The 14838-nt window shown below is 37.0% G+C and overlaps 1 protein-coding gene across 2 annotated transcripts in view; it reads right to left on the bottom strand.

Moving 5' to 3' along the window:
* Positions 1–3454: 3454 nt before the first annotated feature.
* Positions 3455–14838, bottom strand: part of LOC135690284 (glutamyl aminopeptidase) — a 33184-nt gene continuing 21800 nt past the window's right edge. For both annotated transcript variants that reach the window (XM_089112177.1, XM_089112157.1), the window contains exons 12-22: positions 13938–14101; positions 12937–13034; positions 11924–12048; positions 11136–11191; positions 10164–10314; positions 8898–8983; positions 8190–8300; positions 7038–7205; positions 6442–6585; positions 5571–5652; positions 3455–3830 (exon numbers count right to left, since the gene is read on the bottom strand). In XM_089112177.1, coding sequence (XP_088968303.1) covers positions 3684–3830; positions 5571–5652; positions 6442–6585; positions 7038–7205; positions 8190–8300; positions 8898–8983; positions 10164–10314; positions 11136–11191; positions 11924–12048; positions 12937–13034; positions 13938–14101 — 1332 coding nt within the window. In that variant the 3' untranslated portion in view covers positions 3455–3683. The remainder of the gene's footprint in view (positions 3831–5570; positions 5653–6441; positions 6586–7037; positions 7206–8189; positions 8301–8897; positions 8984–10163; positions 10315–11135; positions 11192–11923; positions 12049–12936; positions 13035–13937; positions 14102–14838) is intronic.

Raw genomic sequence — 14838 nt, 5'->3', positions numbered from 1 at the left:
CGGTAGAGTCATAACCAGCCTTTCCACTTACCTAGGGTAAAACGGGTTAAAATGTATCCGTTTTTTAAATGAGTCAATGGAAATGCCAGTTTGCTTTGATCTCGTTCTAATCCATTAAGCTAGGTTAAAATGTCCCCAGACTTAAAATATGTCCTTAGCCCTCTACACTTCAGGTAAATTAGATCGAATTAGATTTAGATATTATAAACAGAAACCAAAGCACGAAGAGCTGTGAGGGAAATCGGAATTTACAGCAATAGTCCTTGTTTAATTTCGTATAACGCTGTTGTGGTTGTAAGTGGATCAAAAGTTAGTCGGGTTGGCGTTCCCACTAGCCCACAGGTGGGTTAAAACAGGGGCATTGTGGCCAGGCGGGACACCGGGAAATTCCCTTCCCTTCAAAGTGAATTTGTAAAACCCTGAAAAATATTTAATATGAACAAAATCCTTGGTGAGAAAACCCTGCAGTTACATATAGCCTCAAGTTCACAGTTCATAATCAGAGGAGGTCAACATTTACAAACAGGCCTCTGTGGAAGAGATGTGTTGAATATAAACAGTTAGGGGCCGCCGTTAGGGGTACAAGCAGGGGCAAACTGCCCCAGGGCCTCGAGGTCTAGGGATCCTCTTAGAGCAAGGAATTCCAATGGATGAACTTAATATTAACGAAACGCAACAAAATATGCCTAAAAATCGTAAAACGTGGTAAGCGTCTGCAAAAAAATCTGAACCTTGTTTCAAGCCAATTTAGAGGGCGTGACCGTAAAAAATTTCCTGTTCGCTTCGCTCGCAGTGCATGTAGGTGCTCCCTTGCGTGTGTGTTTTTATTAACTGTGCACTACAGCATTGGATTTTTTCCACATTTTTTGCAATCTTAAAGAAACTATGGTTAGAGAAAATTGGAAGCACCCTAACAAATATAGCAGATGTTCATTCAAAAATGATAAAAACTGGCATCTTTGTAATTTTGGTGCAATGTTTCCAGGTATGTACCATTTTTGGCGACGTGTAGTTTGTTATTGGAAATGTCAAACAAAGGAGCGGGCCCCCTAATGATAATTTTATCCCGGCTGTATTCTAGAAGCCACAACGCCCCTAGGTAAAAAGATACCCGGGGGTTTAGCCCCCAAACTTTTTGCCAAAAATGCAAAATCAAACTTAATTTTGCTGAGGTGCTGCACCCTTGTTGCTAAGAAAAAGCTTATTTCACTTTGTTATCTCGAAGTCCCAATGGCTTTTTGCCTGCTTTGGAAACAGGGCATGGAAGCCTAACTCTGAAAACATTAGCAGTTATGCTAGAAACTGCACCTTCTTCGAAAAACCAACTCGATACCAAGCGTTGATACCGAGCCCTTAGAGGAATAACATGCATCCCTTTTGATATACCTGGTCGTTTCAGTAAATGGGTAAAATCGTCAGCTTTTACAGCAGATGAACTAAAAAATCTATAGAAAGAAGGTATTCTAAAGAAGGCGTTCTTTTCAATTCCGAAATGCTATGTATATTGGTACAGGAATGGATGTGTTGATCTTAACTTCATTTCAGTAGGCTGCAACAGTTATTTTAGTATATTTAGCATCAGTATATTTATACCGGTGACACCCCTTCTGTTTACAAATTGCCCTATCGCAAGAACCCTGCCAAACTGTGCGCCATAAAGGAAGGCATCAGGAGCAATGTGGGTCCTTTTCGTTTAAAATGTTTGTCTCTCGTCCAAAGAGGCTGTAAAAGAGTGCGCAGGAGCCTCATTCTCATGTGTTTACTTCTCTAGCAGCGACTATGACGGCTTGAATCAATTTGCAGGGCTGGGAGGGCTTGAGCTTCCCAATAATTTGCTTCCCAATGAGCTTCTGAATCAAGGACTGTTTCATTTTTCAATCTTAAAGTAAGAATTTAGACACTTAGATTATTTTTCAGAAACATCAAATTGATGGTGAAATCTGCTTTATTCTTTTAATACGAGTGAAACTTAAGGAAAACCTTTTTTCTTCTAATTTTTCTTCTAATTTTTCTTCTAATGTTTTTACGTTCTTATAAAAAATGTGTATTTATGAATAATGTATTGTCGCGGTTTTGAACTGGCAATTGGAGGGGTTGGGGCTGCTGGCATGGCCATCCCAAGTCTATCCTCTGACAATCTGTGTGTTCGCTCTTTTCTCTGAGGGCTATGTTGGAATCTACGAGGAAGTATGTCATTCCGTATTTTACTGGACTCAGCCCATTCTCTTGTGATCCTTGTTACAAAGTAAACCAAAAGATGCATTCTGAAAGAAAAATTCATGAGCCGACCTCCGTCCCTGCAATAACGGTTTCACAACGAGGTTGTAAGTTTAAGTTCTGCAGAGAAGCGAGGCAATGATTCATGGTAACCGGCCTTTAGTCCCGGAAGCATTTCGCCAACGGAAGGGTATTAATAAAAATCAACATTTCACTAAAGGAGAATTTATAAAACAAACAGAGCATGAAATGGTCTTTGACAATTTACCCTGGTTTTATTCGTCTCAAACCTTTATCTTGTTGCTTTAGCCATTGGCTTGCCAAAATTAGACCGACAAAATTTTTGTATGATTTTACTGGCAGACATTTCAAGTCCTGTGCATTTGCGCGACACACGCATTTCGGTGATTTCTCGGGCTTACGCGCAACAAAGTATAATGCAAGCGAATTCACACATAAAAATACTTCGTCCTTAATCCAAAACCTAGGAAAAATTTCCTTTCCCAACATGGCCTAGCTACACACTAGAAAATTACAAGATGAATCCGCACAAGTTTAGTGATGTCAAATAAATCGAAGAGCTATTTCAGCACAATCGTCTAGATGAAACGATCTATTGCGGCAAATGGTATCGTCCCGTGTCATTTTATGATGGACAAGTTTAGGAGAAGACTTTACAAATTTAAGTTACTGGGACCTTAGGTTGCAATCTATACTTTAGTAAAGCATGCAAGTTGTTTGCTTGCTATACTAAAGCATAAGTTTAAGACGTTGGATTGTCAAACTGTAGTTGATAAATAAGTTTTTTTGATAAACTAAGAAATTCGCAGAGCCGGCCTATCTTGACGTAAACGGAGCATTTAATTATGTTGCCCTAATGCAATAGTGTTTTTGACAATTAAACACGATCAAACGGAGGTTAATCCAGCCAAATCTACAGAAAGAAGAAACCAATGACTAAAGAATAATTCGTTTAACTTCGTTTTCAAAGTTAAAGATGGTATTATTGCCAAGTGCAAACGCAAAGGCCCAGTCAGTATGGTCGCAGCTAGGCCCACCTTGTCCGCCATTGCACTGAAAATGTTTAATCTGAAAACTGTCCCAAAGGGGGGAAATTAACCAATCAAATAACCATATGGAATAAGTAAAAACGAATCAAACTTGCTTATAGTCAACCAGAATTAATCTATCATGCTGCAAATTGCATGAAAAAGTGTAAGAGAATTAATCAGTGTGAGATTTTGTTGGAAATTTATTACTGTTGAACAAAAAGATTATGGATCAAATCATGAGCGTTTATACATACTATTTATAATTACACAAAGTTATTCAAGATTAGTGTATTTAATGTCAATTATTATTTTTCTGGTGCAGCTCAAATCAAAATCTGATACAAAGTTTTAGCGCCAAATGCAGGCTACTTTTTACTTTCTCAAAACAGCAGGGAAGCTACCAGTGGCCTTCATTTAACTGGCATGGGCTTCTAACCAATCAGCGATCGTCTTCTCGTTTCTTTTCAACCAGGCGATGTTAGCTTTTATTTGTTCACGTGATTGTGTGATTGTCCGCGCGGCAGTTCCCGCGTCTTTGATCGTCGCGACAAAGTCATCGAACTATAACAAACAGATTTCAATTACCTGAATCTTCTATTGCTATCATATATGAACGTGACGCGAGAAGTATGACATAAACATGCAGTCAACTCTGTCTAATTCGAACTCGAGTAAATCAAACATTTGGTAACTCGAATTAAATTCTCAGGTCCCTTCAAAATATCCTAACCAACTCTTCAAAAAACCTCCAAAATTCTAATCTCTATGATTTGAACGTTCAGCAATTCAACCAATTTTGTAGGAAAGCAACAATTTAGTCCGAACTCTCTGCGAATTTGAAAAACGCTTGTGACATAAGTACATAATTTTGTTGAATACTCTTTAAATTGATATTATTGTAATTTTTGGCTATTGTTCAAGTCATTTCCGTCAATACTTGTTGATGAGAGGACTAATTTCGAGGTGAGGTGAGAGGACTAAGTTCGAGGTGAGGTGAGAGGACTAAGTTCGAGGTGAGGTGAGAGGACTAAGTTCGAGGTGAGGTGAGAGGACTAAGTTCGAGGTGAGGTGAGAGGACTAAGTTCGAGGTGAGGTGAGAGGACTAAGTTCGAGGTGAGGTGAGAGGACTAAGTTCGAGGTGAGGTGAGAGGACTAAGTTCGAGGTGAGGTGAGAGGACTAAGTTCGAGGTGAGGTGAGAGGACTAAGTTCGAGGTGAGGTGAGAGGACTTAGTTCGAGGTGAGGTGAGAGTACTAAGTTGAGGTGAGGTGAAAGGACTAAGTTCGAGGTTAGGTGAGAGTACTAAGTTCGAGGTGAGGCGAGAGGACTAAGTTCGAGGTGAGGCGAGAGGACTAAGTTCGAGGTTAGGTGAGAGTACTAAGTTCGAGGTTAGGTGAGATTACTAAGTTCGAGGTTAGGTGAGAGTACTAAGTTCGAGGTGAGGTTAGAGGACTAAGTTCTTGGTTAGGTGAGAGGACTAATTTCAAGGTGAGGTGAGAGGACTAAGTTCTTGGTTAGGTGAGAGGACTAATTTCAAGGTGAGGTGAGAGGACTAAGTTCGAGATGAGGCGAGAGGACTAAGTTCGAGGAAACATCCTCTTGTATCCTTTAGCAACTTGTAACGTATGATAGTATCTTGCAAAGCAGATGTAAATAAGGCAAAAAAGGATTTATCAAAAACACGAGTGAGTGGAAAATTTTCTAGTTCAACATTCCTTCGATCCCCCAGAGAGCTAAATGAAAGAAGCTGCCCGACACACCTCAGAGTATAAACGTTGGAGAGGGACATGAAGGAAGCTGAAACTTTATATTAAGGTGTAAAGCAAAATAGTCGGACATGTGCTCTGAAGAGTGTCGGATGAAAAGTGTTTTAGTAAGCAATGTTTCGTGCAATCTTCAAATTAATTTCTATTTACTAAATTTAGCAAAGTATGTTTGCTCAAGGAGCTTGCTACTTCAAGACATCTTTCTACATTTAATCTTTCCAAAATATAAAACAAGGGAAGTATCCTCAAATAATCTCTAGGGACAGTGTATATTTTCAAATGTCGTGTATTTTTTGAGAGATGGTTTTGAATAAAAATAAGATGACATTGAGTATCAATGTAAAAAAAGCCGTGATTTAGCGTCAAGAGAATAGTGCGGACAAACATTTCCTTGATAATTCACCCGAACCTTATTTGCAAAAACAGCAACAAATGTTGCCATTGAAGAATACAGCATGCAGAGGTGAATATATAGTTTAATAATTGGATAAATATTAAAAAACCGGACAGCAAATGATGAATAAATTTACTCTTACCTGTTTCAGTTCATAGTCGGTTTTGAACCCTGATGTCACACTCGAGAAAATTCTCCGCATAGCGAAGAACCCACCACCGAATCTGTTGGAAAATCCACAAAGAATGATTGATTATTGATATCAAGAAAAGTGTACATTATAGAAATCTGAACCTTTATATCTGTTGAAAAGCCTTCGTACCCTCAAGGGGGCAAATAAAGCCCTCAAGGGGGCAAAGAAAACCCTCAAGGGACGAAAAAACGCTCAAGGGGAAAAGAAAACCCTCAAGGGGCAAAGAAGACCCTCAAAGGGCAAAGAAGACCCTCAAGGGGCAAAGAAGACCCTCAAAGGGCGGAGAAAATCCTCAAGGGGCAAAGAAAATCCTCAAGGGAAAAAGCTTGTGCAAAATGCTAAAATAATGGATCAAAATTTTTTGCAAAAGACAGATCTTAATCGTAAAATTTTCATACTATTCCAATGGCATCATTTATGCTTTGTTAACACAGTTAGCTCGAAATAAAATGGGGAAGGGAGAAGGTGAAGGAGGAGGAAGTGAGGAAGTTGGGAAGGGGGAAGTGGGGAAGTGGGGAAGTGGGGAAGTGGGGAAGTGGGGAAGTGGGGAAGGGGGGAAGTGGGGAAGGGGGGAATGGGGGAATTGGGAAGAGGGAAAAGGGGGTGTTAGTATCATATTGGAACATCATAGTGACTGTAAAAAGCTGTTGTATGTCAAACGAGGGGCAATTCAATCCTTGAGAACTTCATACACCTTTAGTGGAAATCCTATTGTGTTATCTAAAATCCCTGAAAATTCTTTTGTTCTCGTGGAAATCTCGTACGCTTCATACAATTGTGAATTGTCCCTCGATTTCAGCATAAAGTAAACGATTCTTACTTTTTCCTGATTCGGTCCCAGTTGCTTTTTAAGAAATACCAAGCATAGTATCTACCAATCGGATTGTTGTTTGAGACGTAGGAGAATATGTATGACGTGTCTTGGGACTTCACTTTTGTATCATCAAGGGAGTAATTGAGATATCTGAGAAAAAGAATGACAATTAGTGGAAAAAACGCAGTACAAAATTACAACATTTAGTATATAATGGCCTAAATATTGAATACTTGAGTTTGGAGTAGCGAAACATAAAAGAGAAGATTGATAATAACTAAGTAACGATAAAATCAAGTCTACTTTTAAAAATTGGTTTTTGGACTGTAAATATTGAATAAAACCAGTCTTTATGCAAAGTATTAGTAATTAGTTAGACCTGTTACCGCCTGGCTGATAAATTGATAGTGAAAAGTTTCGAGTTTCCTAAAAGATAACTGTGGTTTTGGCTTGCCTGAAAATCTTTCAAGACCAGAGACCTAATAAAAGTGACTTTACTAAGGAAGAACTTTCGCAACAATCAAATAAAGTAATTTTCGGTAAGCAGTTGCGTAGAATGTCTTAAAAAGATATCGATTGCTCGATGAAAGTTTGTTATATACCTTTCAATCATCCATGGTTCTTGGATAGCGGACATTCCGTAGAGCAGTTTGATTCGCTCGGTTCCAAGCGTTGTGGTTTGGTATTGTTTGAAAGCGAAATCCCACTCAGCCTCTCCTCCGTTCATGATCCCGTAGAAATATGACAAAGAACGAAGATCTGCTGGAACGCTGTGTAATGAAGAGATGGTTGTTTAAAGTTGCATGTCATTGCTGATAAGTAGATATGCCTTGGTGGGAAGGTAGCTGTCAATAAAGTACCGAAGTGATGACGTCATAAAAATATATTTTTAGAATTTTTGAATTTTGATCCCAGAACCTGAAAGAGCATCATGAAATACCTCTAAATCTACAAAATCAGTTAAAGGTACTACGAATTGGCTGAGATATGGCCACTTGAGCACAGGCTCTTGCCCCATCAAACCTCTGTAATTTGATCTAGGTACATAACTTTATGAACTGAGCCAAAATAACAGTAATCCGTTAGCAAATTTGAAATCTTTCATTGGCCATATCTCGTCCGATTTTGAAAATATCGAACCGATTTTGCACATTGAGAGGTATTTTATGCCGTTCTTTCAAATAATGTGGCCAAATTCAAGAAATTCTAAAAATATATTTTTGATGACGTCACACTTTGGTACTCTATGCCTGCCAAAAGTTTTGAAACATCAATAGCGTTTGGTCATTCAGCAATGTGGATCATCCTCCATTGAAATACGGCTATCGAACGTAACTATGATGGCTTTGGTGCAATTCAAACATCATTCTGGGGTAAAGGGGGCAAATTATCTTCTTCTAAAGGCGTGAATTGAAAGAAGACAGGGAAATGACTGAAACGAACTTTGGCTGAAAGCTCAACTTGGGAGCAAAATTCAACTCGTAGGTGTGAATGGTAGGAAATGAAAATGATTCTTGTTGGGCAAAACCTCCATAATTCAAACATATTCGTGTTTTTATTGTGTGTTGGACGTATAGGCAATCGAAAGATATGAGGCCATCTTTCAATCAAAAATTGACCAATCATTAAGTGTGATTCTATTTACACGCTCATCGATTGGCTAATATTGATTGACAGATGCTTGAGCAACTTCTATATCTATTGACTGCCTTCAACAAGGTAACTAGATCGAGATATCTAGAATAAGTACTTACGTTTTGTTTACTGGATCCTGCATCCAGTCCTTGAAGTATTGACTGGCCCTGTTTAAGCACGCAGTCATGCCACTTCCACAAGCCTTACCCAGTATGATGAGCCTTAAGTAACTACAAACAAAAAAGTATGCTGAAGTTAGACTCTTATCAGTCAGAATCCGATAAGACAAACTTGCAAATCGGACTAACATTAGCCAAACTTTATGTACTTAGATTCGCATACGGTGCACTAGCATAAGTAGACTGGCATAAGAAGGACTTGCTTATTCACACTCAAATAAGCAGGACTTTACATTCAATAAAGTGAAACTGTGGACAAGTATGGGCCTATCTGAAAAATTTGTTGATGTGTTAGCATAGGACCATCGAAAACCCTTCCCCGACTTCCCAACGTTTGGGCTTCTGTGCTGAAATTTCTTGAACTGTTTTCATTTATTATCATGGGACCATCGAGAACCTTTCTTCGACTCCCAAATGATTGAGCCTATCTGATAAAATCTCTTCTTGGCACTCGAGCCAATCTGCTGAAATTTGAAAATTGTGTTTATACATTAGCATGGGACCATCGAAACCCTCCCTTGACACCCAAAGATTCAAGCGCATCTGCTGAAACGTCAAAACTTTGTTCATAGTTTGTCATGGGACTGTGGAGAACCTTCCCTCGACTCCCTTAAGACCCATGTTTCCAAACTGACTTCAAATACTCACGTTTCTAAATGCCTTGTATTTGGGTCAGTGCTTTCTTTGAATCCCAGCTCATTGTACAATGGGGTTATCTTCTTTTGGATATATTTCTACAAATAAAAGAAACACGGCCTAATACAAATGCGACATTAATACATATGTTAAAGGCAATCTGTCACGACGTTGATTGGCTATAAGAACAAAGGGATTTTTATTATTTCCAGTCCCCCTTTAATTTATCGCATTGTAAAAGATATGGCGGAGCGCTGGAATCATGTTTAGGCTATTGTTCCGGCTATTGTTCTTATTAACCAATCCACAACGAGACAGATTACCTTTAAATCCCATAATGATATAAGAGAGACTAATCAAGTTTGAATATCAGCAGATAGTATATAAGCACATAATGTTATTTGATCGAAAAAAGCATGAAGCTCCTAGTCGCAGCTTCAAATTGTCTTTTGCTATATTCAAACCGTATGCAGCTCTGCCTATATAGTATAGCGCAACATAAGACAAAACAACTTAAACCAGTTTTATTCTGCACACCGAAGCAACGTTATTGTAGCATATGTGGATATCAATTTTAGTGTATAATCTGTAGGTATCATGGAAATTGTATTTTCCATAAATCTCGTAGTAATTGTATTATGCATAGATATTGCAGTTATTGTAGCTATTATGTTATTCATATTGATAGTTGTCATATGATCGCATATTGACTTTAAAATCGGAGACTAGAACATTGCGTAGCTTTTTGACCAAATACAGTCCTATTTGGATAAAATTTGCAAATATGCATGGTTTAAGAGCATGTCTTGCTATCGAATCTAATTGTTTATAAGAGACACGAGTCACAAAGAGCACACAAACAGGCTAGAAAACAGGTTATACAGGTTCATAACAAGGAATAAACAGGTTATAAAGTTGATTTATGCAGGCTATATTACAGGAAGCAGATACTTCGGAATGTCGATATTGCGAGAAATTCAGAAATGGCATCAGGGAGAAACATCACAGAAACTGAATGGCTGTTGGTGTACAGACACTGGAATATTCATGAACTCAAATTGGCATTCTTGGTTGCCCTAGATTTATCACATCTATGAAACAATAATGATATACGTTGAAAGTGGTTGAATATCATCGTGAAACTTTCGGTCGCTATGGTAACTGACGCCATCTTCAGTTAAGGTGGGAAAACGGTTAAATCATGCTATCACCATTCTATTGGCAACGTAAAAACTTTGAGAGTTCAAATTTAATGATTTGCAATTTACGATAACTTACAGGGTAATTTCTTCCAGCTTTGCTTGTCTTTGAGAATAGTGAGCCAACATATGATATCCCAGCATTTGCAGCCGCCCATGGAATATAGTCCTTTTCCTTGTCGATGTAGTCAAACAGGTTCAAAGTCGTTTGGTAGCTGAGGAGCCCAGCTCTGGAAAAAAAACCATTTCCATTAGGTAATGGCAAACTTCATCGTTTTGGCAAACAATTCAATTCATTGAATTCAATTCAATTTCATTCGTATACTACAAAAGAAGTAAACTACATTAAAACTGCAATACTAATTATTCAATTAACTCAAGGGTTGGTGTTAAGACGATGGGAACACGAAGACGAAGACGACGGAAATTTTTTTAAATTAGATTGTGATAAAAAGGAATTCATGAATGAGGTAGTAATATATTTTGATGCCTCTATACATTTGTGACAACAGAGCTTAAGTTGCGAAACATGAGTGCAGTGACAGGGGAAAAACGAAACAGCCCTCTTTCTTAAGCACCAAGATTGTCGAAAAATCATGGAAGTTCAAAATATTGCTTCTCCAGTCCTTATTGAAAAAGAGTTGAGGTTTTTTAAAGCCATTTTCAAACTTTGTACTAGCAGCAACCAGCAATTGATTTGTTTAGTAAATGCTAGTACAAGTTAAAGGCAATCTGTCACGACAATGAGTGATTATAAGAACAAAGGAATTTTTTATTGTTTCCAGTCCCCCTTTAATTTATCGCATTGTAAAAAATATGGCGGAGCGCTGGATCGTGTTTAGGCTATTGTTCCAGCTATTGTTCTCGTTAACCAATCCACAACGAGACAGATTGCCTTAAGTTATTTAATATTATCAGCCAGCGTCTCAAAACAACATCAAACGCAATTTTTTTTTAAATTACGTAAATTTTTGGCTGTAAGAATTCACGATGGAAATTTGGAAAGAGTGTCAAAAATATGACTTTTTTCCTTGATGCAGAAACCAGTTACCTTGACAACGCAAATGCATCACCTAGCAACCCTGCTCTGTCTTTTGGCTCCAAATCCTAAAAGAAAAGAAAGATTAATCAATAGCAGTACAATACAGCAAAATACAATATAATAAAATACAAATAGATATAATACAAGGCAATACAAAACAAAACAGTACAATACAATATTATACAATGAAAAACAACACAATACAATTCGATAAAATTTAAAACAATACAACACAATAAAATACAATACAATACAAATACAATATTATACAATAAAATACAAAACCATACAATTTGAAATAATTTGTTACAATTTGAAATAATTTGTTACAATTTGTTACAATTTGATACAATTTGATACAATACAATTTGATACAATACAATACAATACAATACAATACAATACAATACAATACAATACAATACAATACAATACAATACAATACAATACAATACAATACAATGAAATATATACAATACAAAACAATACAATACAATACAATACAATACAATACAATACAATACAATACAACATAATACTATACAATACGATACAATACAATACAACACAATACTATACTATACTATACTATACTATACTATACAATACAAAATTAATGGTGACATAATTGATCAATGGGATACCTCTTGTGCAAAATATTTTTGTCTATCTGCTTTTCCCCAACCATGACCTTTTTTTTAAACTTGAACTTGGAATGGAGTATTGTAATAATAATGTAATAATGCATAAATAAAAAAATATTGTACATGATAAAAATTTGATAATTGACAACTCACATTTCGGCTTCTGTTCATCTTGTTTATGATATCGGCCCATCCAGCAGAGTCGTAGTTGACTCGATAAAACCCAAACTGTCCAGCGTTTCCTTTGGTGAAATTCGCTCCGGCTGCTTGGATCGTGTCTATTATGATTGATTGACAATGATTGATAAAACAATTAAACTAGCAATAAAAATAATCAAATTGATTATCGAATGATTGTAAAAACGTACCTTTGAATCAGTGAGTGAGTGAGTGAGTGAGTGAGTGAATGAGTGATTAAGTAAGTGTGTGATCGAGTGATTGGGTGTCTGATTAATTGATTGAGCGAGGAAATTAATGAGTGATTAAGCGAGTGTACAAGTGCGATTGGGCGAATAGCAAACAAGGCGATTGCGTAAGTGAGTGAGTGAGTGAGTGAGTGAGTGAGTGAGTGAGTGAGTGAGTGAGTGAGTGAGTGAGTGAGTGAGTGAGTGAGTGAGTGAGTGAGTCAGTGAGTGAGTGAGTGAGTGAGTGAGTGAGTGAATGAGTGAGTGATAAAGTAAGTGTGTGATCGAGTGATTGGGTGTCTGATTGATTGATTGGGCGAGGAAATTAATGAGTGATTAGGCGAATGTACAAGTGCGATTGGGCGAATAGCAAATAAGGCGATTGCGTAAGTGAGTGAGTGAGTGAGTGAGTGAGTGAGTGAGTGAGTGAGTGAGTGAGTGAGTGAGTAAGCGAGTGAGTGAGTGAGTGAATGTCTGACTGAATAAGTGATTGATTGGGTGAATGGATGGAAGCCCAACCCAGCTGCTGAAGTTTAGGCAAGACAATGGATTTCTCTAGAGAATGTTTCCCGGGCAATAAGAGACAAACAAATACTTGCATTATGAAATGCTTCTTGCAGTTAACAGAAAGTCACAGAGAAGTAAAGAGAAGCTGGATATGTGGACTTATAGTATTGAATTCCCCTCGAGACTTCACTTCAACCCCACAAATCATAGTTTTAACTCTGGCATTTTATGATAAGTCAATAAATATTTTCGTACCAGTAGTAGTCTTCATCCATTTAATAGGCTTCAAAGTGCAATTGGAACCATCTGTCTTGGGACAAGTCTGGTATTGGAACGGTATCTGCCAGATGTAGCTAAAATGATAAATATCAAAGTGCTATACAGTACAAGGCATTACATTTCAATATGATACTGTAGATTTCAATGTAATATAGTTTATTTCTTACAGAGTAATTGTGTTCCATACATCTAATACAACAATCTAATACGACACAATACAAAAAACACAATACACCAGAACACAACACAACACAATACAATAAAATACAATACAATACGATACAACACAAAAAACACAATAAGATAAATAAAATACAATAAAATATAATACAATTCAATTCAATACACTACAATACAAAGCAATGTAATGCAATACAAATTAATTCACTACAATGCACTGCAATGCAATGCAATGAAGTACAACACAATGCACTACCATGCAATAAGATACAATACAATACAATACTATGAAATACCTAACAAAACAATAGAAAAAGAAAAGTACAGTACAACAATAGAATACAATAAAATACAAAAGTGAAGAAAAGTTTTGGAATGTTTCTTTGGTATGATGGGACAAATATGAGCAACAGCTTAGAGAATGGATCATTAATCTGGCACTATTTGTGTGCAATTACCAGATGCGATCTTTGAGTTACAAAGCAATTAACTTGTTTGATTCAAGTCAGAATAAATCAATAAATACAAAAAGTGCTACTAGTATAATTTATTGTATTTCTCCTTGGAATAATCCGCATTATAATATATCTATAGAAAGGTTAAATCTCTCCTTTCCATAATCGTATCTAGTTTAAATTGTGTCTCTCTTTTGGATAATCGTGAGATAAATTGCATTTTTCATCGAAAAAATCCAGATTATAGAACTCCAAAAAGGTTTACTTTGAAGATTAGGATTGCATCTCTCTTTGTCGTAGTCGCAAGATTAATTGTAAATCTGGAACAATGAGGCAACTTACTTGTACGATGAATTGTATTTTTCTTTGGAATAATCCGGATTCGGATCCAGTAAGAATCGTTTCTGTGTGACTGTCCCGTTTTTGTAAACGGTTACAACGGGAAAGCCCATTTGAAGTGTCCACGTGTTCATGATTCCTTTCACGTCCATTGTGTTGCCGGTTGCCTATCATGGGATTGAAACCGCCTTTAGATGGACCGGACACAAAATGACTCGAACGTGGGTTTAAACTGATATTTTTGATGGGAGGAAATTGGCAGATGCAGGAGGACTTTAAACTATTTTTACAGGGGAATCAAAGCTAATTCTCTATGAATTTTTGGAAATGAGAAGGTGATCATACAGAAAAGATCCACACAACAGTAACCATGTGTTGCAACTTGTTCTATATAAAAAAGTGGGTAAAGCTCTGCTCAATCGACATCCTTTCACGTCCATTTTGTTGTCAGTCGCATACCAAGGGATTAAAACCGCAACTCATTTGGGCTGAACCCCCTCGTTGATGCCGAAATTTGGCAAATTTATACTTTTCTTTTGCTTTTCAGAAAAATTATGTGCAAGATCCCCCCTTGTTATTTTGAGAGCACTACGTCAACGATTAGGGCACTACCTCATATTTAAGTTAATCTAATAAATATGAAAACAAGTATTGAAAAAGAAACTCAAAGAGATGCAGCTGAACCAATAGTGGTCCCATTGAGAATAAAATTATTGGTCGCACCTTGTCCAATACATGATAGAGGGTATGTAAATATAAATATATAATAATAATAATAATAAATAACTTGTTTAAAGTTGGCGTACTAAATGAACGTCTAATAACTATAAAGAAGCTAATTAAGGCCAACTATCTATAAAGAATTAGACCAAAATGAATATATGATACAATGTTAAAAATGTTT

Source organism: Rhopilema esculentum, chromosome 1 (assembly GCF_057945365.1).
Source record: "Rhopilema esculentum isolate cy_ngs chromosome 1, ASM5794536v1, whole genome shotgun sequence".
NCBI classification, from domain to species: Eukaryota; Metazoa; Cnidaria; class Scyphozoa; order Rhizostomeae; family Rhizostomatidae; genus Rhopilema; species Rhopilema esculentum.
This window is presented reverse-complemented; position numbering and strand designations above follow the sequence as displayed.